Consider the following 26823-nt stretch of genomic DNA (forward strand, 5'->3'; position numbering starts at 1 on the left):
ATGCCATGTTGATTTATAGCATGAATAGATTTATTTTAATTTTCTTAAATGTGAGACACATTTCCTGCAGGTTGGATTTTAACATGATTTCATTCAAAATCTCCCGGTATTTGATGTTAAAAAAAAACTCCATAGAAATCTCCCAAAGCAAAAAACAATAAGAAATAAATTAACAAATTAATCGTGTTTTTTACTATACGAAAATACTCTATAACCAGTCTTCCAACGAGTTATAAATTCACAATACAAAAAAAAAAAATTAATTACGAATACTTTGTTGTATGACTGTGGTGCAATGCACTACCTACCTATCGATGTCTAAGTCTAAAATGATTGTATTAGTTTTTGAAGACTCATTATGTGGTAAATTTAAAATTCAAATTTAGTTAAAACAAAAAATTACAAAAAAATGTTTATGGAATTTTTTGCATTTTGCTTTAAAAAGCTTTGTGTTACTTATTACAGAAATAATGTTGGTCATATTAAGGCTGGTTATGGCCTAATATTCGAGGCGTATACGGGCTTTTAGATAGTAATTAGTCAAGAAGATGTTGGTCAAATATAAAAACACCAATTAATTGTGTTTTTTATTTGAAATTAATAAAAAGCCGATTGGGAAATATCTTAGATGAATAAAAAAACAGAACTTCAGCATAGAAGACATTTAATATTCAATATGTTGAATTCTGTTCTATTACACTAGTCTGCAGATAATTTTCAGTTCATTCTTATTTGAAAATATCCATGCCACGGATCATGCCTTAGCGTAGAAGAACAAATCTTGACCATTAAGTCTTCTAACTCTGCGTTAATGCTGATCGATTACATACATTCTAGGGATGGAAAATGCAGTACTATAGTACTTTTTTCAATACTTTTTCATCTTGGTCAGTACCGTAGTACCGCCGAAAATGATTTAGTACCTTTTGTGTATACAGTTGTACCATAATAGTTTTGACAAAATATTTTAATATTTTGAGAAAGTCTTTAACAAACTTATTTACTAATGGTCTTTTACAAAATTTTGTCAAAATTTTATTTCTATAGAAAATTTAGTCAAAATTTTATTCTATTGAAAATTGTATCAAAAATTTATTTCTATAGAAAATTTTGTTTCAAAATTTTATTTCTATAGAAAATTTTGTCAAAATTTTATTTCTATAGAAAATTTTATCAAAATTTTATTTCTATAGAAAATTTTGTCAAAATTTTATTTCTATAGAAAATTTTGTCAAAATTTTATTTCTATAGAAAATTTTGTCAAAATTTTATTTCTATAGAAAATTTTGTCAAAATTTTATTTCTATAAAAATTTTGTCAAAATTTAATTTCTATAGAAAATTTTGTCAAAATTTTATTCTGTTGAAAATTGTATCAAAATTTTATTTCTATAAAATTTTTTTTTTCAAAATTTTATTTATATAGAAAATGTTGTCAAAATTTTATTCGATAGAAAATTGTGTCAAAAATTTATTTTTATTTATAAATTTTTTTTTTTACTATTTTTGGAAGAATTCTACCAACTGTGGCAAAATTTCAAAATTTTATTTCTATAGAATGTTTTTTTTTCAAAATTTTATTTCTATAGATTTTTTTTCAAAATTTTATTTCTATAGAAAATTTTGTCAAAATTTTATTTCTATAGAAAATTTTGTCAACATTTTATTTCTATAGAATTTTTTTTCAAAATTTTATTTCTATAGATTTTTTTTCAAAATTTTATTTCTATAGAGAATTTTGTCAAAATTTTATTTCTATAGAAAATTTTGTCAAAATTTTATTCGATAGAAAATTGTTATTGTTATTCGATAGAAAATTGTTTATTTTTATTTCTTATTTATACATTTTTGATTTTTACTATTTTTGGAAGAATTCTACAAACTGTGGCAACCGCGATTATAATACTACGGTAGTCTTTGTAAGAAAAAGAAATAGCTCTTGACAATAATCTTCCAATGAATGAAATGAAATTTAGTGAAAAGTACTTTTTCGCCCAAAAAGATACAGTTTTTGTACTTTCTTAAAAATTGTAGTTTCCATCCCTGATACATTCCGTTATCGTCCGGGATTCGGTTTTCAGGACAGTGCCATGGAGTGGCAGTAGGAACAGGATCTCGCTAACTAAGTTTACAAAATATACACCCACTAAATTTTGAATTGTTCTCTGTTATTTTTGTTCTGTGCTCTCAATCTCACCAGGTTGTCTTTCTTGTGGCATAAACTCGTAACTCAGCGATCATAGGCTCTTTGGGGGGATTACTGCTACAATTGGTCCCAAAGATTTCGTCTTTACTTTAAAAATGTTGGTATTGATTGAGCCAAAGAAGCGGAGACTTGCACTTATGATACATTTAAGACGCAATTCACTTTTAAATTTAAGTTAAGCGTCATACTACTAGGACACTTATCTTAATTTATTCGTTTTTCCGTATGGTTTCCTCATGTAATATCAAAGCTCATCATAAACGTGTTAACCAAAAATTAAAATTGCAAATGCAAACTCGATTTCATGCGCAACTTATGCAGTGTTTGAAGTAAAAAAGGTATTTGAAATAAAGTCTTGGAAAACATTTCCTACTTCTGAATACAGTTTAGCTTTATAGCCAAGGTACAAATTTGAGGATTTTTTTAAGGACGATTTTAATAGTTTTGAAGATTTATTGACAAGTTAGTATGGACAAGTTAACATCAGTTCTATCGCCAAGTTACAAATTTGAGCATTTATTTAAGGACGATTTTAATAATTTTGAAGATTTATTGACAAGTTTTATGGACAAGTTAACATCAGTTCTATATACTTATCTCTTAATGAAAGATGTCAATTTCAAAGCCAAATCTACTAATTCCAAAGACAAAACGACTTGTAAAGTTTATCGCATTGGTATTTTTAGGACAAGAAATTTTCGTATCACTGCAACAATATTTTTGATTAATGAACGTCATACTTAAAGCCAATCTCCAATTATATACACCAACGTTGTATCGTCTTCAATATCCAAATTTTGAGAAAACCCAAAAGTCGATTTTGTTTCTCATTGTTATTGCTACCTTATACTACAAAAAATTGTTGTATCATGTTAAAAGGAAAACCTATCTGCATTAATTGTAAGCTTGTGTATATTATCTATTGTGAATGCTATAGAAGGCATATAGGCTACGAAAATTTCAACAAAACAAAAAAACTCCATTAACCAAGAAAGCAAGTTTCGCCTTCTAAATGTTGCGATTGAATCTTCTTTTGCAGCATCTTCATTGTTTTGGGCCGCTTTTGCATAATGTTTTATTTACAAGGCTGTAGCATACAGCACCGGATGACATTTAAAATTTAATTTTTTATTTGCCTGTATTTTTTATTTCAATTCATATGGTACTGTGGTATTTCCCCAAAGCTTCAACTGAACATTTGATCTTTTACTAAAAAATGGAAACAAAATACAATGTAGATATTATTAAGGGCATGAAAATTTGAAAATATCTTACGGTTACCTAAACTACAGGTAGTTATTTATCAAAGCAAATATATTGAAAATATGTATTAGGTAGGGCAATTATTTTATATCTTATAGTTTTTCTATAAAACTGAAGTTGAACTATGATTCAAAAATATAACTATAATATAATATCCCATTGGATTTTTCATTACAAAAAACTTTTTAAAGTTTAGTTTTTGAACAAATTACTACAGATTACATTATTATGGCTCAAAAGGCTCTGTAAATGTTAAATATAATATTTCATCTTTGTCCTACAAACTCCGTTGATTAGTAAAAATTGATTTTTATTTATTTTGATTCGCTGGGAAATTTAAATTTTCATGCCGATTGTTTTGTGATTTGTTGTCATTGGTATATTATGTTGAGTTGTGAGTTATGGTTTAGTTCGATATTATAATTGACATAACGTTTGATTGATTATTTCTTGCCCTTATAAGAATAATGATATTTTCTTAATGCTATTTGTTTTTTTTTTTTAAATAATACTGTTGAATCATTACCACAAATTGTTAACGACGATTGGCTTTAAGTACTTTCAATTTAAAATTGAATGTATTGGTTTTCAAAATGTTCACTTTATAGCTTAGTTGTGGCATAAACGTAGTAATTATTGCAAAATTTAAAATTTAAAAATACCAACAAAAATATTCTACGTTAGGTTAGGTTAGGTGGCACATAACCACATAACCTAACCTAACCTAACCTAGGTTAGGTGGCAGCCCGATGTATCGGGCTCACTTAGACTATTCGGTCCATTGTGATACCACATTGGTGAACTTCTCTCTTATCACTGAGTGCTGCCCGATTCCATGTTAAGCTCAATGACAAGGGACCTCCTTTTTATAGCCGAGTCCGAACGGCGTTCCACATTGCAGTGATACCACTTAGAGAAGCTTTGAAACCCTCAGAAATGTCATCAGCATTACTGAGGTGGGATAATCCACCGCTGAAAAACTTTTTGGTGTTTGGTCGAAGCAGGAATCGAACCCACGACCTTGTGTATGCAAGGCGGGCATGTTAACCATTGCACCACGGTGGCTCCTTCATCTAAGTTCAGCTTAGTTGAAACTCAGTTACCTTTCAAAGTGGATTCGAAGTCTTAATCCATGGTGAGGAAAATCATCAATAGCTTTAAGTTTGGTTAAAAAGATCTTGAGAAATTTCCAAATTTCAAACAAATCGAATGAAAAATTTCTCCTATTCCAATATCTTCAAAATTTCGAAAAAATATTGGGTTAGTAGAATTTGTCTTTAGTAGTATCAAAATCACTCATAAATGGAAGTGCGAAATAAAATTCATAATTTATAAAAAAAGTCAGTTGTAAAACTGATGCTAAAATTAACTTATATTTATTGCAAAAAATTTATTTTTAAAATTTTGTATAAAAATTTCCCCAGCCCAACGATTCTTTCTTTACTCCAAATATGTCTCAAAAATGTTATGAACTAAATGACATTAAAATTTCAATGATATACAAACAAGTCCAATTCAAGCTAAAACAAAAGAAATTTTTCGTACACTTCTCAAAAATAGTAAGAATGAACTACTGTGTGGTTAAACTGGGAATGATCTGGCGGCTAAGATTTGTTCTTTATTTTTATACCCTAAACCACATAGTGGTCAGGGTATAATAACTTTGATCTGCTAAAAAATGTGCCTACCAGAAATATTGATTTTAGACCCCATAAAATATATACCGATCGACTCAGAATCACCTCCTGAGTCGATCTAGCGCTTGGTGTCCGTCCGTCCATGTATTTGTTGTTCGCAGGATTCCGGTTTTGATGAAATTTGGTATGTGGTGTTTTTTTGGTACAGGGACGTATACTATTGAATTTGGAAAAAATCGGATTAAATTTAGATATAGCTCCCACATATATGTATCTCCCGATTTCGATAAATGGGGTCAGATGCGTTCAAATGCATTCATTTACTAAACGATCGGCGTCAAATTTGTCACAAAGTAATCCAATGGCCAAATTTCATCGGAATCGGTTCAGATTTAGCTATAGCTCCCATATATATGTATCGCCCGATTTTTTCAAATTTGACCATAAGTCCCTTATTTACCAACCGATCTGACTCAAAGTTGGCCAAATCTAATTTTCTATAGCACTTACTATATGTGCAAAAAATCATCGAAATCGGATTCAGATTTAGCTATAACCGATCTTACTCAAATTTGGCTTACTCTAATCTTCTATAGCACTAACTCTATGTGCACAATATCATCGATATCGGTTCAGATTTAGCTATAACTCCCATATATATGTATCGCCCGATTTGGACAAATGTGGCCATAACACCCTTATTTATCAACCGATCTTACTCACTTGGCTCGAACTTGGCTTACTCTAATCTTCTATAGCACTAACTCTATGTGCGCAATATCATCGAAATCGGTTCAGATTTAGTTATAGCTCTATAGCTATATATGTAACGCCCGATTTTCAAAATTTTGCCCCTTATAACTTTATTTTTGAACATAGTGGCCTCATTTATTAACCGATCTGACCCAAATTTAGCCTGTAATATAAACAAAACCTGCAAAATATAATCCAAATCGGTTCAGATTTAGATATAGCTCCCATTTATATGTATCACCCGTTTTTGAAAAATGTACCCCTTATAACTTTATTTCTGACCATAATAGCCTTATTTAGTACCCGATCTTACTCTAATTTAGCACTTTCTTTCTTTGGTATCAACCAAATTTGGAAAATATTATCCAAATCGATTCAGATTTAGATATAGCTCCCATATATATACATTGATCGATTTTCCCAAATTTGGCCATAATACTCTTATTTATTAAACGATTTTGCTCAAATTTCAAATGTACATGTATTAGCTGATGGTATTTAGACTTACATGCAGCTATTACATAAATGTATTGCCCTATTTTCAGAAATTTGGACTTATTACCCACACTAATTGAGCGATTTCCTCTTTTTTTAATACCCCTTTAAGAAATGGAAATGCGTTTTTTTCCCAAAATCTATACCATTGATACCCCACCAACAATGTTTACTAATTCAGTAGGGGTGGTTTAGGGTATGATATAGTCGGCCCCGCCCGACTTTCTACGTTACTCACTTGTTCGTTCATTTTTTTTTTTCGAAATGTCTAAAAATGTCGTTAATTTAATTAATCTCAAAATGTGGAATAAAATTTAGTTAAATTTTCGCACGAGATCATTTTCATTTTTCCCATAACATAGTTTAAATTTTATCTGTGAAATAAAACATAAATCTGTGTGTACCCTGTGTGTACACTGGACCCTTTCACCTCTAGATATATGTCCGTCTATCTATCTTTCCGTATATTTTGTTTTCATATAGGTTCATATTATATACAGAAGTCATATAAATCAATCCCCATACTTCTTGAGTTTCCTGGAGGGACAATTTTCATGCGATGGTATCTGTGTACGATACCGGTATGTGCACCGAAAAAAAGCATGCGCGATTCCAGAGATTTGGTCTTTACTTTAAAAATTTTAGTATTGTTTCCGAGCCAAAGAAGCGGAGAATACAAGTAAATATACTTTTAAGACACAATTCTCTTTTAAATTTGGGTTTTGTGTACTTGCTTCTGGGAAGCAAGATTCAGATTTTTTTCTTCATATGCTATCAAAGTTCTTTAAAAACGAGTTAACGACAACTTTATTTTCCAAATTCAGACTCGACTTCCAGTAGAAATTATGCTATGTTTCAAGTAAAAAACGTCTTTAAAATAAAGTGTTGAAAAACATGTCCTATATTTGAATGATTTTTTGCTTTGTATGTTAGTTAAGATGCTAAAAGACAACAAATTTAAAGACAATTTTATTCATTTTAAAGAATTTTTCTGAATTATAAAAGTCAAGTTGACCTTAGCCCAAACATTTTTTCTTTCATATTATGATACCCATTTTGAAGTCAAATCACTTAATTATAAGGACAATACGACTTCATTGAAAAGTTTATCGACTTTTGTACAAGGGAATAAACTTTATATTAGAGAAATGAGTCTTCTATGCTAAGCAAAATTTGCATTCGTATTTTAAGGACATGAAATGTTTGGCCTCACATCCTATATCAATACATGTAGTAGAATATTGCACTATAAAGATAGGTGTAGAGAATAATACAGACTACATCACCTAACTTTAACCTTTCCTTACCTGTTTTTTTTCAACAAAACATGTGTTATTTCCTAAAAGATTTTTGTATTCATTTGTCTGTTTTTTTTTTGTCAATAATACAGATCAAGGTTAAATCACATAATACGATGAAATTGGAATGAAAGAAAAACAAAATAAAATGAAAACATGATGACGAAAAAATGTGCTATTTAAAAATTCAATCAAAATGACATAATAACTGTATATGTGTGTTTATTTTTTTTTTTCGAATGCTTCCTCTATGACATTTTTTTCTTTTTCTGAAATATGAATATATATTTTTTTTATAATTTAAATAAAGAATGAGACAAAACATCATAGTAAAAACAAAAACTAAAACCACAGACATCTCCAACCTAACCCCATCAACCAAGTTGGTGGTGTTAATCATTGGCTCAGCCAGATTAGTAAAGATTAAAATGTTGCGGTTGACAGCAAGACAGCTGAACAACATAACCTTAAGATTACAAAATATAAATGGAGACCACCATAGTCATCATCACCATAATCATCATTAAGATAGTATGGCTAAGTGATTTTATGGTTGGGAATTTGAGTAGATGTGTTTAAATTGAGAGAATATGGTGACATTTGAGGCAAAACATTTTCTTTGATGGACTAACTAACTAACCACATTAAATAGTCTACATTTCCTCAGTTCGATTATTCTAATTCTAAGGCTGAATTGTGTAACCTTCTATCTTTTATGATTACTAATCAAAACGTATACAAAAACTAGAATACTTCTTCCCAGTATGAAACAAAACAAAAACACAAAATTCTGGTCTACATTTGTTTAACAAGTTCTCTATTAGTCTCGATATTCTTTTGCCATATGCCTTCTTTTACAAAAAAGAATCAAACAAGATTCTTGATCATTTACATTATATATACTATTAGCATAATTTAGAATTTGTTTCGCTATGATAAGCCCACCATTGGCCCAAGCATTTTGTCTAAATCATCAAACATTAACTGAGTTAGAATTTCAAGTTTGCTTCTTAAGTCTTTTGTTTTGCCAACTCACTTTAATCTACAGTGAGTCAATCGTCAAGGTATCAATCGAACAATTTAAATTGTTTTCTAGCTAGCGATCATTAATAAAACACTTTATATGAATATTTAATAAAATATCACCAAAAAAGACAATTTAAATTTTTTAACCATAAAGCCTATAGATGCTGTTATAATGGTTTTATAATTTATTAGGTATGTTGCAATTTTATTGAAACTTTGTTTCTTGTTCATAATGAAATATCAATTTTTACATAAGAGAGAGTTGAAATCATAAATAAAAGGTAATAAAAATAACCGTTAAACTATAATAGTAAAAAATCCCTCAATGACATAGGAAATCAAGTATCAAAGGAAATTTAGAGCCTCATAAAAGAGAATAAACAAAAACAAGATATTTCTCACGTTTTTTGTATATTCAATAACATACTTTAATAATAATAGAAACTTTATTATTATTATATTGACCTAAAGTGTGTCTATGATTGCTCTAAGAGCTTTAATGAACCCCATAAAAATTGGTTTATCAATTTTCGAAATCTCTATCAAATAACGCACTTTAATTGGTTGTTCATTGACTGTATCATTAACTACCGAATTATAGTATTTAATCGTATATCAAGGTCCAAATATGCAGATATATTCTGAATTACCTGTCAAGGTAAGTACCTTAGCAAAATATGTTCTCTATATATTTCTTGTGGTTGTCAATGAAGGGTCTTAGAATGATTCAAGTAGTTGAGTGAGTTTATTTGTTTGAAGGTTTGCTAAGTGTTGATTGAGCTAAAGAATAAAATGCGAAATTAAAATGTTATTGCCAAATTCTTTATACGAGATTTAAGATATATATTTTTGAACGAAAATATTCTTTGAATAAATTTTAATTCAAGATGATGTATGTGCAATCTATTTTTACCATAAAGACAAAACCAAATCTGAAATGGGCACCAACGAATAAATGAGAAATTTTTAACAGAATTGTCTAATGGAGAAAAATGTCCAAAAAATATTTTTTCGATTCACATACACACAAATAGGGAATATGATCACGTCCTAGAGCAAACCACAATGGATGGGGTATCAGTTGATAGTCCAATACGCTAAATTTTATCCTAACATGGCTGGAGATGTTAGCCGGTGCGTTATTAGCACTTCAAGACAAATGAGACTTTACTGCGACACGGCTCAATAATTTAGCTTCACACAGTCCTGTGATTGTTTTACCCTTCTCTACATAATTTATGGGGATCGCATCTTGTGAATTCCAGAAAAAGACGGCCATAATTTTTCTGCATTGAAATTACTAAATCACCTGTTTGCCATAGCCTTCGATGTAGAAGAGAAGTTTTACACTACAAATGCTTAGATCTAACGATGTCTGTTGAAACCATGCTACAGCTTAATGAAGTTACCATGGTGACATTTTTTACCTGCAGGCTGGTCAAGCTCAAAGATAGGCTTCATCGGTTCATGTTTTGATGTGGCCTCCATACAAACCAATGTCCCGATTTTATATATCGGTCCCTGTTTCGATATAGCCTCCATATAGATCAGTCTCCCAATTTTATTTCGTGAAGATAAGGTAGCCGCTATTTATATCCGTTTTGCTTGATATTTTAAATCCAGAGGTATTTGTGGTATATAAAGAGTTGTGAAAAACTTATTTTATATTGGGCCATGTTTAGATCTTAAGAGCATAAAAGATACAATTTGTATCCGTATCAGGGCTGATAAAGTTGACACTTTAGTGCTTTTTTTTTGTACATTTCAACTGCCAAAGGCCCCGTGGCACGACCGCGAGCAATTTGGTACTTTTCCTTCACAATTACTCTTTATAGATTTTTACTGCCCTAAATGTGAACGTTTCTCAGATATCAACTCAACTCTAAAAATTGTAAAAAACGGACATTGAAGGAATAAACATATACCAAAATGAGGATATTTTAGTTTTTATTACAGGACCTCAATATTTTTGTGAGGAATATTGTCTATACCACATTCGTCGGCAAATGTGAAACGTGGAATTTATTTTTTTTTGAGAAACAGAGTATTAAAAGATATATTTGAAAAGCCCCAGGAAACGAAATACACACATGGTGCCTTTAGCAATAATGCTTAGAACTGGCTCCTGAGCCGGTTGCCACAGTTGGTAGAATTCTACAAAAAGTAGGTAAATTTTTTACTTTTTTGTAGATTGGTCGATTTCTTGATTTTCGTAGATTTGCAAAGAGGTAATTCTTCATAAATGTTCTATTGAAATAAACTTTTGACAAGATTTTCTATAGAAATAAAATTTTGTCAAAATTTTCTATAGGAATAAAATTTTCAAAAAATTTTCTATAGAAACAAATTGTTGACAAATTTTTTTTTATAGAAATAAAATTTTCAAACAATTTTCTATAGAAATAAAATTTTGACAAAATTTTCATTAGAAATAAAATTTTGACAAAATTTTCTTTAGAAATAAAATTTTGACAAATTTCCTTTAGAAATAAAATTTTGACAAAAATTTCTATAGAAATAAAATTTTGAGAACATTTTCTATAGAAATAAATTGTTGATAAAATTTTCCATAGAAATAACATTTTGAAAAAATTTTCTATAGAAATAAAATTTTGTATAGAAATAAATTGTTTGCAAAATTTTCTATAGAAATAAATTGTTGACAAAATTTCCTATAGGTATAAAATTTTGACAAAATTTTCTTTAGAAATAAAACTTCGACAAAATTTTCATTAGAAATAAAATTTTGAGAACATTTTCTATAGAAATAAAAATTGGAGAAAATTTTCTATAGAAATAAAATTTTGAGAACGTTTTCTATAGAAATAAAAATTGAAGAAAATTTTCTATAGAAATAAAATTTTCCAAAAATTTTCAATAGAAATAAATTGTTGACAAAATTTCTTATAGAAATAAAATTTTGACAAAATTTTCTTTAGAAATAAAATTTTGACAAAATTTTCTTTAGAAATAAAATTTTGACAAAATTTTCTGTAGAAATAAAATTTTGAGAACATTTTCTAATAAAATTTGGAGAAAGTTTTCTATAGAAATAAAATTTTGACAAAATTTTCTATAGAAATAAAATTTTAACAAAATTTTCTATAGAAATAAAATGTTGACAAAATTGTTTATAGAAATACAATTTTGACAAAATTTTCTTTGTAATAAAATTTTCTATAGAAATAAAATTTTAACAAAAATTTCTATAGAAACACAATTTTTACAAAATTTTCTATAGAAATAAAATTTTGACAAAATTGTCTATAGAATTAAAATTTTGACAAAATTTTCTATAGAAATAAAATTTGGAGAAAGTTTTCTACAGAAATAAAATTTTGACAAAATATTCTTTAGAAATAAAATTTTGACAAAATTTTCTATAGAAATAAAATTTTGAGAACATTTCCTATAGAAATAAAATTTGGAGTACATTTTCTATAGAAATAAAATTTGGATAAAATTTTCTAAAGACATACAATTTTAACAAAATTTTCTATAGAAATAAAAAGTTGACAAGATTGTCTACAGAAATCCAATTTTGCCAAATTTTCTTTAGCTATACATTTTTGATAAAATTTTCTATAGAAATAAAATTTTAAATATTTTCTATAGAAATAAATTGTTGACAACATATCCTATAGAAATAAAATTGTGATTTTTTAAATTTATTTAGAAAATCAAAAAAAAAAAATCGTTCTAGATTAAAATATACGTATACTTTTCCAATAGTCTTCAAATTTGGTATTATGTAACTTTAACATCTTTTGGTTTCGAAAAGTAAATTTTTAATACATTTTTAGTACTTTTTCGACAACATCATTTATCATCCCTGAACCGTATTTGCTTTTTTTTTAATCTGGTGATATTTTATAAGCCATATAGACAGATCTCCGCGATTAAAATACCCATCAAAAAAAATTGGAAGTTCTTCTTAAGGCACAACTTTAAAAGCACTTCCAAAAATGTCCTCCCAAAGATGTTCTTTATTTTAACTGCACAGGAAGTTTATTTGAGTTAACTTTTTTATAACTAGTTTTTTTTTCACATTTTTAATGCAAAATTTAAATTTTTTCGATTCAAATAGGCTAAAAACAGATTAAGAGTTAATAAAATGGTACAAATTATTTAAATTTTGCCGAAAAAAATCCTAAATCCTTTCTAGAAAAATTGCGAATTTTTGAAAATACTTGATGTCAAACGTTCCAGAGAAGCGTTATAATGCATTAAAAATCATAAAAAAAATTTTAAAATGTTTATTTGTCAAAATATCGCAAAATTTCTTAATTCACATACAAAACACTGAATTCGTATCACACTTTAAGAAGTGATGCAAACTCAGTGCAACAGCTGTTGAAACGGTGGACATCCGTCCTATGACAAGCATAAGCGTAGGAAGGCCTCTGGGGAGGGGGCTTAGACCCCCCCAGAAAAATTTTAGCCCCCCCCCCCAGAATTTTAAAACCTATTTACGATTTTCCATTTTTATAAAAAATAAACAATCCCAGCCAAAAAAGCGTCGCCAAAAACGTAATGAAAATGATGTTTTTGGATCCGGAAGCGGTGCAAAATTGGGCTTGTCATAGGACGGAAGTCCTCCATTTCAACAGCCGTTGCACTGAATTTGCATCACTTCTTTAGGTGTGATCCGAATTCAATGTTTTGAATGTAAATTAAAAAATTCTGTTATATTTTGTCAAATAAATAATTTTTATAATTTTTAATGGATTCTAATGCTTGTCGGAAACGTTTGACCTCAAATATTTTCAAAAATTCACAAGTTTTTCAGATTGGATTTAGATTTTTTTTCGACAAAATTTAAATTATTTGTACCATTTTATGAATTCTTACTTCGTTTTTAAGGCATTTGAAACAAAAAAGTTAAATTTCCCATTAAAAGTATGAAAAAACCAAGTTAAAAAAATTGAATTTAAAGAACTTCCTGAGTAGTTAAAATAAAGAACATCATTGGGAGTACATCTTCTGGAAGTGCTTTTAAAGTTGTGCCTTTGGAAGAACTTCCAAACTTTTTTTGCTGGGAAATGTGTGGAACTACTTTTAGTTGCTTTATTTAAAATTAATTTTCGAGTTATTTTGATGTCTAATTTTTTTTATTCATTTTTATGAAATAAAACATTAATTGAAATATAAATAAATGAAATATAAATTTTTAGCTAGGGGGGCTATAGCCCCCCCTAGGAAAATTGCTTAGCTACGCTAATGATGACAAGCCCATGTTAAATTCATTGCTTCTGCGTCAATTTGGCACCACTTCCGGATCCAAAAAGAACATTTTCACTACTTTTTTGTGACGCTTTTTTTGCTGGGTAATTCATTTAGACCAAAAAACTTCCACTATAAGTGAGTCTGTTTGGCATAGTTAGGCAACGTTTTCTGAGAAGTTTTCACAAAGATAAAATACTTCATAACAGGATTTCTGAAACATGTACCCAGTGCTTTAAAATCTTTGGTATTTTTCCAAGTCTACATATAATTGGAAATATGTCCCTCCTATTGCAAGTTCAGATAATATCTAGAAGAGTAAATGGGGTTTTCATTGTCCAAACTCTCTTCAACGATAACCAAAAGCGAAAATTTCACTAATCAGCAAATACCATCACAATTATAATATTTTGTTGTTTTTCTTATCAAGTAAAATAATGAACAAAAGCCACACAATTTCACCCATAACACCAAGCACAGTCAATGTCAACATCACACAATGCAATTTCAATGTTTCAATGGGCTGTTGTAATTCAAAGCCACTTGAATAAAAATTGTTGATATCAGCTTTTTTGGTGGTTTGTATAATGGAGTTAACGAAAAAAAAAAAACAAATGCTGGCAGCTTTTCTATAAAACAATGATGAAGAGATCAAGCTGTAGTTATAACCAAATTAATAGCTGCAACCAGGTGTGCAAATATTTTATTTATGCTTATGGAGAATTTCTAGTTTTATTTAAAGGATAATGCGTCGAAGAAAATTTAAGAATAATATAAACTTATTATGTAGTTTAAGTTAAAAAGAATTACAAATAAAATAATTTAGGTTAGGTTAGTTATAGTGGCAGACCGATATTTCAGGCTCACTTAGTGGTGAACGTATCTCTTATCATTGAGTACTGCCTGATTCTAGGTTTAGCTCAATGAAGAGGGACCTCTTTTTTATATTCGAGTCCGAATAGCGTTCCATATTGCGGTGAAATCACTTATAGAAGCTTTGAAACACTCCGAAATGTCAACAGCATTACTGAGAGGGGATAATCCACCGCTAAAAATGTTTTGGTGTTTGGTCGAAACTGGGATTGAACCCATGACCCTTTGTGTGCACAGCGGGGCTGCCAATCATTGCACCAGGTGGCTCAAATAAAAAGAAAATAAATAAATAAATAAATAAATAAATAAATAAAATAATTGCAATATACCTGAATTTTTAAATATATCAAATAGAAGTTATATTGTGTGGTTGATTTGGGATTTGAAGTATTCGCCTTTATGCAATGTTTGCCTTTCACGCCTTTATATGGCATTTATTAAATATCCATACTCTTAAACAGAAAATACTTAATGTTTTTTTGTTTGTTTTCATTCCCTAAGCATAGCTAAATCATTTTCCATGTCATACAATTTTATTGTCTTCGCCCTGGTTTATTGACATTACGATAAGAAAAACTTGTTTTTTTTTCTTTTTTGTTTTAAATTATTATTTTCTTGTATCACCTCCTTTCCATATCTTATTGCATCCATATTACCTTTAGACTTTGCATAACTAAGGAAAAACACCTGTTCATGGATTTTCCATTTCATTTATTCAATTTGCTTTATTATGAGGTTTTATGACATTATGGCTTTCATTTCATTATTATGGTCATGAAATACTAATGAAATATATTAAATTAGGCAATATTATGTACAATTATCAGATATATTAATAATAAATTACAATATATGGTTGATACAAATAATTACAGGAAATAATGATTAATGAAGAAAACAAAAGAAAAAAACTAAAGACTTAAGGCAAAAACTTGAGCTATGGACTATAACAAATAGATTTAATAAACAAATTTGACATTTGTCTAGGGCAGATTGAAATTATATAGAAACAAATTTTATAGGCAAAAATCAAACACAAGATCACAGTTCTTCAATATCCAATAAATAAAGTTTGTTTGATCCAAAGATTTTGACCTTTCCTTAAGGATTTTGGTATTGATACCTAGCCAAATATGGAGTTTCTTTAAAACAAAGATATAAAATTTTATGGAGGGTATATTAGGTCAAATTTTGTTTTCAGTGTATAAAATCCAATATTAATTTTAAGCATCTTTAATATTTGCCTCGATATTTGTTTCTATTTTAACTCATAGGTCAAAAGCCTTTGTTGTTAGCACCTTCTCCATTTGATATCATAATTTATTATGATTTAATATTTTTTAATAAATAATTTTAACTAATAATCTTTGTTTACTTTAACAGTTTATTAAAAAGTGTATAGTTCATATATTTTTAAAATTTTTTCACTATATTTTATTTGTATGAATTTTTTCTTAGCTAAATTTTTATTTTTATTTTTTATTTTTCAGATTTTTTGTTTCTCCGTTTTTATTTATAAGATTATTTTTCCATCATTTACACCTAAATTAGAAACAAAGATGTCACATATAATTGTTATAACGCTGGCCATAGTGTCAATAGCGGTCACAACATGTCGAGCACTGCCAGATGTAAGTATATAATTTTTTTTTATGGGGATAGAAATTAAAAAAAAAAATATATTTCGGATTTTTATATATGTTCTACAAAGACATAAGGAGGTCTTAAAAGCTTTGCAAAGTGCAATAAATATAGACATGGGTAAAAATACAATTGATGCTTATTTTAATTGAGTAAAAATATTCTAAGTTGGATAACTCGGATATAATAGGTCCCATTCATAATAAAGTAATTAGAGATTTATTGCTTCAATCATAAAATTAATTGATCCAATTACTGTTAAATTGAATTTACTTCAATCACAAAATTGATAATATCAACCAACGACGTCAATTGAAAATTTTATTAATCCATTTAAAAATGCGATTGATTCAATTAATTTATGTGACTGGTTTTATTTTTATTAACATGTTGATTGAAACAATTAAAAATTTAATTGAATATTGTTAGAATTTAAAAATCTAAAAAGCAATTGATTCCACTAATTTATATGAATGCATTTATTATAATCAAATCAATGAAATGATACAATTTGATTTTAAAATTTCTTGAATTTATATTTGAAAAATTTATTAAAAAAAATAAATTCAAATATTTAAATGTCAGATTTTTATTCTTATTAAAAACTTAAAAAAACATTTTTTTTTGAAATTTTATGAACATTTTGATTGAAAAATATTTTTTCTATGTGGAAAGTAGGACTTATCATAACCATTTCACTTGTAATTTTTGAAGGGCATTCATACACTGAAAAAAATATTGTCGTGAGACTAAAGATTTCATGTTATTAAAATAGGAATGCAAATTTTTCTTAGCATAGAAGCGTATTTCTCTGATATAACGTCATCTTTACTTGAAAGAAAATTTTGTCTAAGGCCAACTTGGCGTCAATAATTAAGAACAAATATATACGGCCGTGGACTGTCATCCACAATCGAATTAATTGGGTTGCGGTAACACTTGCCGATGGCAAGGTATCTTAAAAATTCTTAACACCGTCTTCTCAATTGTAAGTTAGTCCATACTGGGTATATATTAAACAAACAAAAAGGCCGATTAAATACGTAGATAATTCAATTTGACAAATTTTTCTATAGAAATAAAATTTTGACAAAACTTTCTATAAAAATAAAATTTTTGGCAAAATTTTCTATAGAAATAAAATTTTGACAAAATTTTCTATAGAAATAAAATGTTGACAAAATTTTCTATAGAAATAAAATTTTGACGAAATTTTCTATAGTAATAAAATTTTGACAAAATGTTCTATAGTGATAAAATTTTGACAAATTTTTCTATAGTAATTAAATTTTGATAAAATTTTTTATAGAAATAAAATTTTGGTAGATTATTTTTGGGGATCGGCTATATATAACTATAGACCGATATGGACCAATTTTGGCATGGTTGTTAGCGGCCATATACTAGTGCAATGTACCAAATTTCATTACGTATCAAATTTCAAACCGGTCGGATGAATTTTGCTCCTCCCATAGCTCCGGAGGTCAAATCTGGGGATCGGTTTAAATGGGGGTTATATATAATTAAGACCGGTATGGACACATTTTTGCATGGTGGTTAGAGACAATATACACACACCGTACCAAATTTCAACCAGATCGGGTGAATTTTGCTCTTCCAAGGGGCTTCGGAGGTCAAATCTGGGAATCGGTTTATATGGGAGCTACATATTATTATGCACCGATATGAACCAATTCCTGTATGGTTGTTAGAGACCATAAACTAACACCACGTACCAAATTTCAACCGGATCGGATGAATTTTGCTCCTTCAAGAGACTCTGCAAGCAAAATCTGAGCGTCGGCTTATATGGGGGCTATACGTAAAAGTGGTCTGATATAGCTCATATGCAATACCATCCGACCTACATCAATAACAACTACTTGTGCCAAGTTTCAAGTCGATAGCTTGTTTTGTTGGGAGATTAGCGTGATTTCAACATACGGACGGACGGACGGACATGTTTAGATCGACTCAGAATTTCACCACGACCCAGAATATATATACTTTATGGGGTCTTAGAGCAATATTTCGATGTGTTACAAACGGAATGACAAAATTAATATACCCCCATCCTATGGTGGAGGGTATAATTAATTGGATCAATTAATTTCGTGATTGAATCAGATTTTTTTGTGTATAAACCAAAAAGCGTTCAACAAAAGGAGATTTATTTCAAAATTCTATTTTAAAGATTTTTTTACTTGAAATATTGAATAATTTGTAATTGAAGTCGGGCCTGAATTTGTAAATTAAAGTTGTTCTTAACACGTTTTTAAAACGCTTTGATAACACATCAAGAAAAAAGCTGGAAAAATGTATAAATTATTTGTTTCCAAACCCCTAATTTGAAAGAGAATTATGTCTTAAAAGTATCCTTACTTCAATTGTCCGTTTTTGTAGCTTGGAATCAATACCACAATCATTAGTGTAAGCACAAAATCTTTGGAAGCATATATGTAGTTTTGATATAATGTCGAAAATTTTTAAAATCAGAACATTGGCAGTATAAAGTGAAAGTCAGTGATGGATCTACACAGAATGAGAAATGTTCTAAGTGGACCCAATACCGAAGCCTTTTTTTTCATTACATTTATATAAACTTTGTTGCTTAACAAAACTAAATAATTGATTGTTTACTTCTGTTCTCTATTAAGATCAATGAAACGTAAATTCATTTAATTTCTTAAAGAAAACATTAATCACCAATTAAATTATATAAAATCAATGAAATTGAGACTCATAACAAATTAATCGCAAAACAATATTCGCGAGACGTATTGAAATTAAAACAATTTTCGGTCATCAACATTCTCTTTTCAATTGCTTAAATATTTTTGTATATATTTTCTTCGAAATTTGACTCAATTTGCATTATCCAACACACGCTTTTGATGACTCGGCGATTTGAATCACAATAAGGTATTCAAATTATGGCATTACTTTATGACCATACCGTTAGGTGTACAAATAATTACGTATGATTGTAAAGAGATAATAGCGCCAACGTTTGTTCTTTTCCTTTATATGAAATGGAATGCCATAAAATCTACCTACCTTCTAAATGATGCAATTCTATATGAAATGTAAATGAATGATATTGCAATGATCTGTGTAATTTCTTGACTGAAAAGGAAATTCAGCAAATCACAAAACAAATAAATAATGAGTCAATAAAAACTCAATTTTTTGTGTACTGAGCACGTGAATTAATTGTTGCAAAAGTTTGTTATTGCATGTAAAGTAAAACAATATAAATTATAAATGTTATTAAATTGAATTTTAACTCCACGAGGTTTGGAGTTACGCTTGATTAAAAGCATATTACAACATGGATTAAAAATGAGAAATAAAAAAATTAAACAATTCGAAAACAATAATTATCGGCGGATATAGAGAGTTGAATATATGTTTTCAAGTAGAATGTTTAAATAGACTTCTTTGAAATTTCATGACAAAAAAAGGGTTATTGGAAAAACGTCACACAGTTTTTATACCCTGCGCCACACTGTGGAACAGAGTATTATAAGTTAGTGCATATGTTTGCAACACCCAAAAGGAGGCGAAATAGACACATGGTGTCTTTGGCAATAATGCTCAATGTGGGTCCCTGAGTCGATCTAGCCATGTCCGTCCGTCCGTCTGTCTGTGAACACATTTTTGTGATCAAAGTCTAGGTCGCAGTTTTAGTCCAATCGACTTCAAACTTGGCACAAATTTCTGTTTTTGGTCACAATAGAACCCAATTGATTTTGGAAGAAATAGGTTCAGAGTTAGATATAGCTCCCATATATGTCTTTCGCCCGATATGGACTTATATGGTCCCATAAGCAAGAGTTTTGCCCTAATTTGCTTGAAATTTTGCACAAGGAGAACAACTAGTACTACAGTCAAGTGTGCCAAATTTGATTGAAATCGGTTCAGATTTAGATATAGCTCCCACATATATCTTTCGCCCGATATTGACTTGTATGGCCCCAGAAGCAAGTGTTTTACCCCAATTTGGTTTAAATTTTGCATTAGGAGTACAATTAGTTGTGTAGTCAAGTGTGCTAAATTGTTTTCAAATCGGTTCAGATTTAGATATAGCTCTCATATATATCTTTCGTCCAATTTTCAGTCATATGACCACAGAGTTCAAAGTTGTAGTCCAATTTACGTGGGATTAGATAGGGATTAGAATTAAAATACTAAGTATGCATGTCAAATTTGGTTGAAATCGGTTCAGATTTCTATATCGCCGCCAAAATACCCACATTTTCCTCATAAAAACGCCACTCCTAAGACGGAAACTTGTAAAGGTGACTCAAATTTTCCCTTATTTGCAATACATATCTATCGACCGATAAATCATAAATAAACTTTTGCGAAGTTTCCTCAAACTTGGTTCAGATTTATTTTATTTTCAATATACACTTAATGAATACCCCTTTGTTAGTTTGAAAGTCCAATACTTACCTATGACAAAAATTGCTTTAATTTAACGCTGACTTAGTTTTCTTGCCATGAGTCTTTAAAATTGCTTTTACATTGGCTTGTCAATGTTGCATTTGTATCAATTCTCAGCCCCTAATGAAAAAACAACAACATTTATCAATAAGAACAAAATGAGTTGAAAAAATTAGCAATTTTAATGGTTACACAAGCGCGTGATTTGTCCACAGATTTTCAAGAATGAGTAAAACAAAAACTCAGAGCACATAAAAATCTATGACAAAGATAAAGTTAAACTCGCAATGTTACATTACACACCGTAAATGACGGATGTTTGTTGTGAAATGTCCGATTTGGATTGCAACAACCTCTAGCGAATTGCCTGCCTGCCTGGTCAGGTTAGCAAGCCAACTGTAATTTGCAAATACCAAGAATGTTAGTCAAATATAATTCCATCAGTGATGGTTTTGATGCATGGCGCCGATGTGAGTCATTTCAATCACGAATTGTAAAAGGGAAAGGGTTAGGTTAAATTGAAGGAAGTCAATCTGAGTAAACATTTTAACTAAATATCTGTCCAAAAGTAAGCAATCCAGCAACTGAATTTTGCCGTTAGAGATTTGCTTAGTATTCATGTTTTTTAGTATGATTTATTGCTAGGGAAATTAAAAATTCTTGTAAACAACCATAATGAGATAAGTAAGTAAAAGCTAAAGTTGGAAGGAGCTGACCATTAGAGATCCTAAAGCAACCCCGCTGAATTTGTATACCTCCACATAAGGTACTTTAACTCTTCTGTTTTAAAAATTTATAGAATAGGACTTCGTCAAATCATCAATTCTATGTTATATTGCAAATGCCTTGTATTTTAATCAAATTTATATGGCAAATACTTTGTATTGTGAGCACGGTTGTCGCAGTTGGTAGAATTCTACCAAAAATGGTAAATTTTTTTACTGTTTGGTAGATTGGTAGAATTCCTGTTGTTTTGGTAGATTTTGCAAAATATTACTTAACATCTAAATATTGCTCTACTGTTTTCTATAGCAATAAAATTTTGACAAAATTTTCTATGGAAATAAAAATTTAACAAAATTGTCTATAGAAATAAAATTTTGACAAAATTTTCTATGGAAATAAAATTTTGACAAAATTTTCTATAGAAATAAAATTTTGACAAAATTTTCTATGGAAATAAAATTTTTAAAAAATTTTCTATGGAAATAAAATTTTGACAAAATTTTCTATAGAAATAAAATTTTGACAAAATTTTCTATAGAAATAAAATTTTGACAAAATTTCTTACGGAAATAAAATTTTGACAAAATTTTCTATAGAAATAAAATTTTGACAAAATTTTCAATGGAAATAAAATTTTTAGAAAATTTTCTATAGAAACAAATTTTAGACAAAATTTTCTATGGAAATAATTTTTTTGGAAAATTTTCTACACTAATAGAAAAAATTACGTTTCACAATCGTGAACGGACGTTGTCACAATAAAACGGAAACGTTCACAAAAAATCAAAACGGAATGTTCACGATTTCGTCCACGGGCGTTCACGATTTCATGAAAGGCATTCGTTTTTCTTTGGCCATGAAAAATCTTAAAATAATCGTTAGACGTTGTTATGGCAACTCCGCCATTGGTGCAATGTGCTAAGGCGACTGTTAACGCGTATCGTGCAGGCAACACAGGTTCGAGTCACGGTAGCTGAAATATTTTTTTTTTATTTTATTTATAAATTCGTAACCATTACGTTTTCAGATCATGAACGCTGGTTGTTGTTTTGACAACGTATGGTGTCATTTTTACGTTGTCAGATTGACCCCATCTGTTCTCAGTTTGACAACACATGTGTGTTGATTCACTTTCATGAACGGATCGTTTCGAAATGACCACGCCGTTCATGATTTTTTCTATGGGTGTATAGAAATAAAATTTTGACAAAATTTTCTATAGAAATAAAATTTTTCGTCTTGTTTTGTTATTGTTGGTTTATTCTTCAATCGTTATTGTTGTTTTTGATTTCAGCTTAAAACCATGCATTGACTATAAGTGTAGCTTAACCAACAGGGGAAAAAGAATGTTTGTCAAATTTATTTGGGCAAAGCCCTATAGACTGCACGAATTTATTTCGGCATAAGCCGGCTATCGTAAACCTTTTTTCGGAAGGTTCAAGTGTGGTTCACTTTGAGTTTAGTGAAATGCCTGAATTTATTCTGATAATTGGTTGATAGTTTTGCTGCAAGTAGAGGATGCTGATGAGGAATGTGGTAATTCCGAAACGTGCGTCCATCCAACCATCTTGCAGTCTATAGGGCTTTGCCCAAATAAATTTGACAAACATTCCTTTCCCCTGTTGGTTAAGCTACACTTGTAGTTAAATCAATGCATGACAAAATTTTCTACAGAAATAAAATGTAGACAAAATTTTCTATAGAAATAAAACTTTGACAAAATTTTCTATAGAAATAAAATTTTGTCAAATTTTTCTATAGAAATACAATTTTGACAAATTTTTCTATAGAAATAAAATTTTGATAAAATTTTCTATAGAAAAAAATTTTTTGATAAAATTTTCTATAGAAATAAAATTTTGAAAAAATTTTTTATAGAAATAAAATTTTGATAAAATTTTCTATAGAAAAAAATTTTTTGACAAAATTTTCTATAGAAATAAAATTTTGACAAAATTTTCTATAGAAATAAAATTTTCAAAAAAATTTTTATAGAAATAACATTTTGACAAAATTTTCTATAGAAATAAAATTTTGACAAAAATTTTTATAGAAATAAAATTTTGATAAAATTTTCTATGGAAATAAAATTTTTAAAAAATTTTCTATGATAATAAAATGTTGACAAAATTTTCTATAGAAATATAATTTTGACAAAATTTTCTATAGAAAAAAAAATTTTGACAAATTTTTCTATAGAAATAAAATTTTGAGAGATTTTTCCATGGAAATAAAATTTTAATACAATATAGACAAAATTTTCAATGGAAATAAAATTTTGACAAAATTTTCCATAGAAATAAAATTTTGAAAAAAAATTTTCTATAGAAATAAAATTTTGCTAAACAAATAAACCCCTTATTGAATTCGGAAAAAACGGATCTGCTATAAAAATATACCACGTATCAGTTCATATAATATAGCCACAATAAACTTATCGTTCGTACGGACTCGCAAAGAAAATTTTATTTCAGGTAAGGGGAATAATTTTGGTTCAAATTTAATTTCGTCCGGTACATATTTACCCAAAATGGTTGCTTGGCCACAGAAACTACCCAGGGACCTTCAAAGCGGAGGGTTTAGCAAGATTCAGAACGACATTAGAACTAGGATCTGTTTGTATGTCTCTAGGCACATATGGTATGAGAAGGCTATCAGGATGACAAATGGCCGAGGCGCGAACTACCACTATTCTTCACAAATGTCATCTTCAGTGAACTTTTGATATATAATTTGCTCAAGTAAAAAATTTTGACATCAGCGAAATTGTAGTCTATGTTTCGGAAAACCCGCTTATTTCCGCTTACGCTGTTTCTCCATGCATGAAACAAATGTGGTTAGCTTAGAATATATGATCAGTTAGGATACTTAGTTAGCTCCGCTCTGGATTAGAACTTTAATTTTTGTTTCTAATACCATTTTTTTTCAAATTTATATTGTACATATGAAGATTTCATTCATTAGTCAATACACATGACAATTGTCGCACAAAACAAAGAAACCATAGCAATTATATTTCAACATTATGCCTGAAGGCATAAATTAAACATGAAGTAGGCTCGTTTTTTTTTGTATTAAAAATGGATTTGGCTCAAATCTGCAATTACATTTAGCGGACAAAGAAAAATCTTGTTTTGAAAACTCAATGAATGAATTATGGGAATTGTGAATGAAATGAACCACTTTATTTGTTTCTCTGAAAAATATTTCAAAGCAAATATTGATCAATGATATTTGGTATAAAATATAAAGCAAATAAAACAGCTTTTTGCTTGTTGTGCCTGTATTGGATGCTGTATCCCCCAATTCTCAATAACTGCAAATTTGATCCAGAGATATAATGACCAGACATTGTAATAACTTGATTTGCTAATCAAAAAAATAAACAGCTATCAAAACTGAAAAATATGAGTCATATTTTTCTTATGACTGGTTGGTTACTGGTTTGTTTGGATCATATGGATTTTTGTAGATTTTATGTTATATTATTTAATTTTTTTATAGCTATTATTTAATATTTTTGGTAGAACTTTTATTTTCGTTTGTATTCATTATGGGATTTGAAACGTGAATGTGTACACTGGGGAAAATGTAATGTTTTTTTTTCAATACAGAGAAAATAAAATTTCTACTCCAAGTTAATAGCATGCACTTTAAAAAGTTATTTATCAGGAAGAAGGTTACGTTAGGTTAAAAAACTAGGTTTCTCTACTGCCGCCGTAATGCTTCACACGGCTCTTGTGACGTTGACTAGAATAGTCATCATGGTCTCGTCGGGTATACGATTATGATTTAGCACTGCATCCGCCGCTACTCCCACCGTTTCCTCCATTATTTCATGTCCTGCTACGTGATTTCTCTGTCGCGTATTTCTTTGCATCCAAAACCTCCAAAAATAGTTCGATACAAAACCTCCAAAATTAGTTCTTTCGGGAACTTTCTTCCCCATTTTCTTATGTAGATTGTAGTTTACGTTTGGCTTTGGGCTATCTCACATCCTCACTAGGTTCTGTGTGATTCCTGCGCTGCCAGAGTAGATCTAATTCATTCCTTCCTATAGGGCCTTTCGGACTCCCTTGGGGGCAGTACTTGGCAGTACCTTAAAGAGAAATTCCCGTTTTCCTTCCCGGCCTTTCAAAGATCTGCGTTTCCGGAGATCAGATCTTGTTAACATTCCTCACGGAATTAGAAGAAGTCTCAAACTTCTTTTTTCCTTAATCTTCATTTCTCCTTCGAATGCAATAAGGATTCAATAGGGTGCTCAACTGTGTCAAAAATATTCTATTATTCAAATAATTGAGTTTGAGGTTTCAATTTTCATGTTCGGAATCATAACCGATATTTGATGAAAAACGGTTTTCCTCTGGAATTTTGCTGTGTTCGTAAAATACGAATTTTGCCATGGGGACAAGATTCTAACACTGAGCGTACTTGGCAAGAGAAATTGAAAGAAACTTACAGAATACACCAAACTGGACTGAGTTCCTAAACCGGACAAATAAGGTCCAAATGGGAAATAATATTAAAGTCCAACCCGGAAGATCCGATCGAAATTTTTTTCCGAATTTTTTTTCCGAAATTTTTTTGCAAATGACATTTTAAGGTTGATCGCATCATAAGCACTTCTTGAAATTGGGAAATGAGATAAATAACGCACAAATAATAAATTTCCCTGCTGAAACAATTTTATTTATTCTGGGGATTGCGAAAATATTGGTCGTCCATCCAACCAATTTGACAAACATAATTTTCCTCTGTTAATTAAGCTACTCTTGTAGTTTAGTCAACGTATGATTTTAAGCTGAAATCAAAACAATAATTATATACATATAATATTTACAATATCACTGACAACAGACAAATGTCGATAATAATTTTGATTTGTCATTTTTATTTTTGCCAGTGTAGAAAGTGTCGTATAGAAATAAAATTTAGACAAAATTTTCTATAGAAATAAAATGCTGATAAAATTTTGACAACATTTTCTATGGAAATAAAATTTTGACAAAATTTTCTATAGAAATAAGATTTTGACAAAATTTTCTATAGAAATAAAATTTTGACAAAATTTTCTATAGCAATAAAATTTTGACAAAACTTTCTATAGAAATACAATTTTGACAAAATTTCCTACGGAAATAAAATGTTAACAAACATTTCTATAGAAATACAATTTTGACAAACTTTTCTTTAGAAATAAAATTTGGAAAACTTTTTTTTTAGATATAAAATTT

The 26823-nt window shown here is 29.2% G+C and overlaps 1 protein-coding gene across 6 annotated transcripts in view; it reads left to right on the top strand.

Annotated features, from left to right (window-relative positions):
* Positions 1 to 26823, top strand: part of sona (sol narae metalloprotease) — a 268095-nt gene that overhangs the window by 16821 nt on the left and 224451 nt on the right. For all 6 annotated transcript variants that reach the window (XM_075308719.1, XM_075308717.1, XM_075308718.1 and 3 more), the window contains one exon: positions 16264 to 16404. In XM_075308719.1, coding sequence (XP_075164834.1) covers positions 16333 to 16404 — 72 coding nt within the window. In that variant the 5' untranslated portion in view covers positions 16264 to 16332. The remainder of the gene's footprint in view (positions 1 to 16263; positions 16405 to 26823) is intronic.

Source organism: Haematobia irritans, chromosome 5 (genome assembly GCF_050003625.1).
Source record: "Haematobia irritans isolate KBUSLIRL chromosome 5, ASM5000362v1, whole genome shotgun sequence".
Lineage (NCBI taxonomy): Eukaryota > Metazoa > Arthropoda > Insecta > Diptera > Muscidae > Haematobia > Haematobia irritans.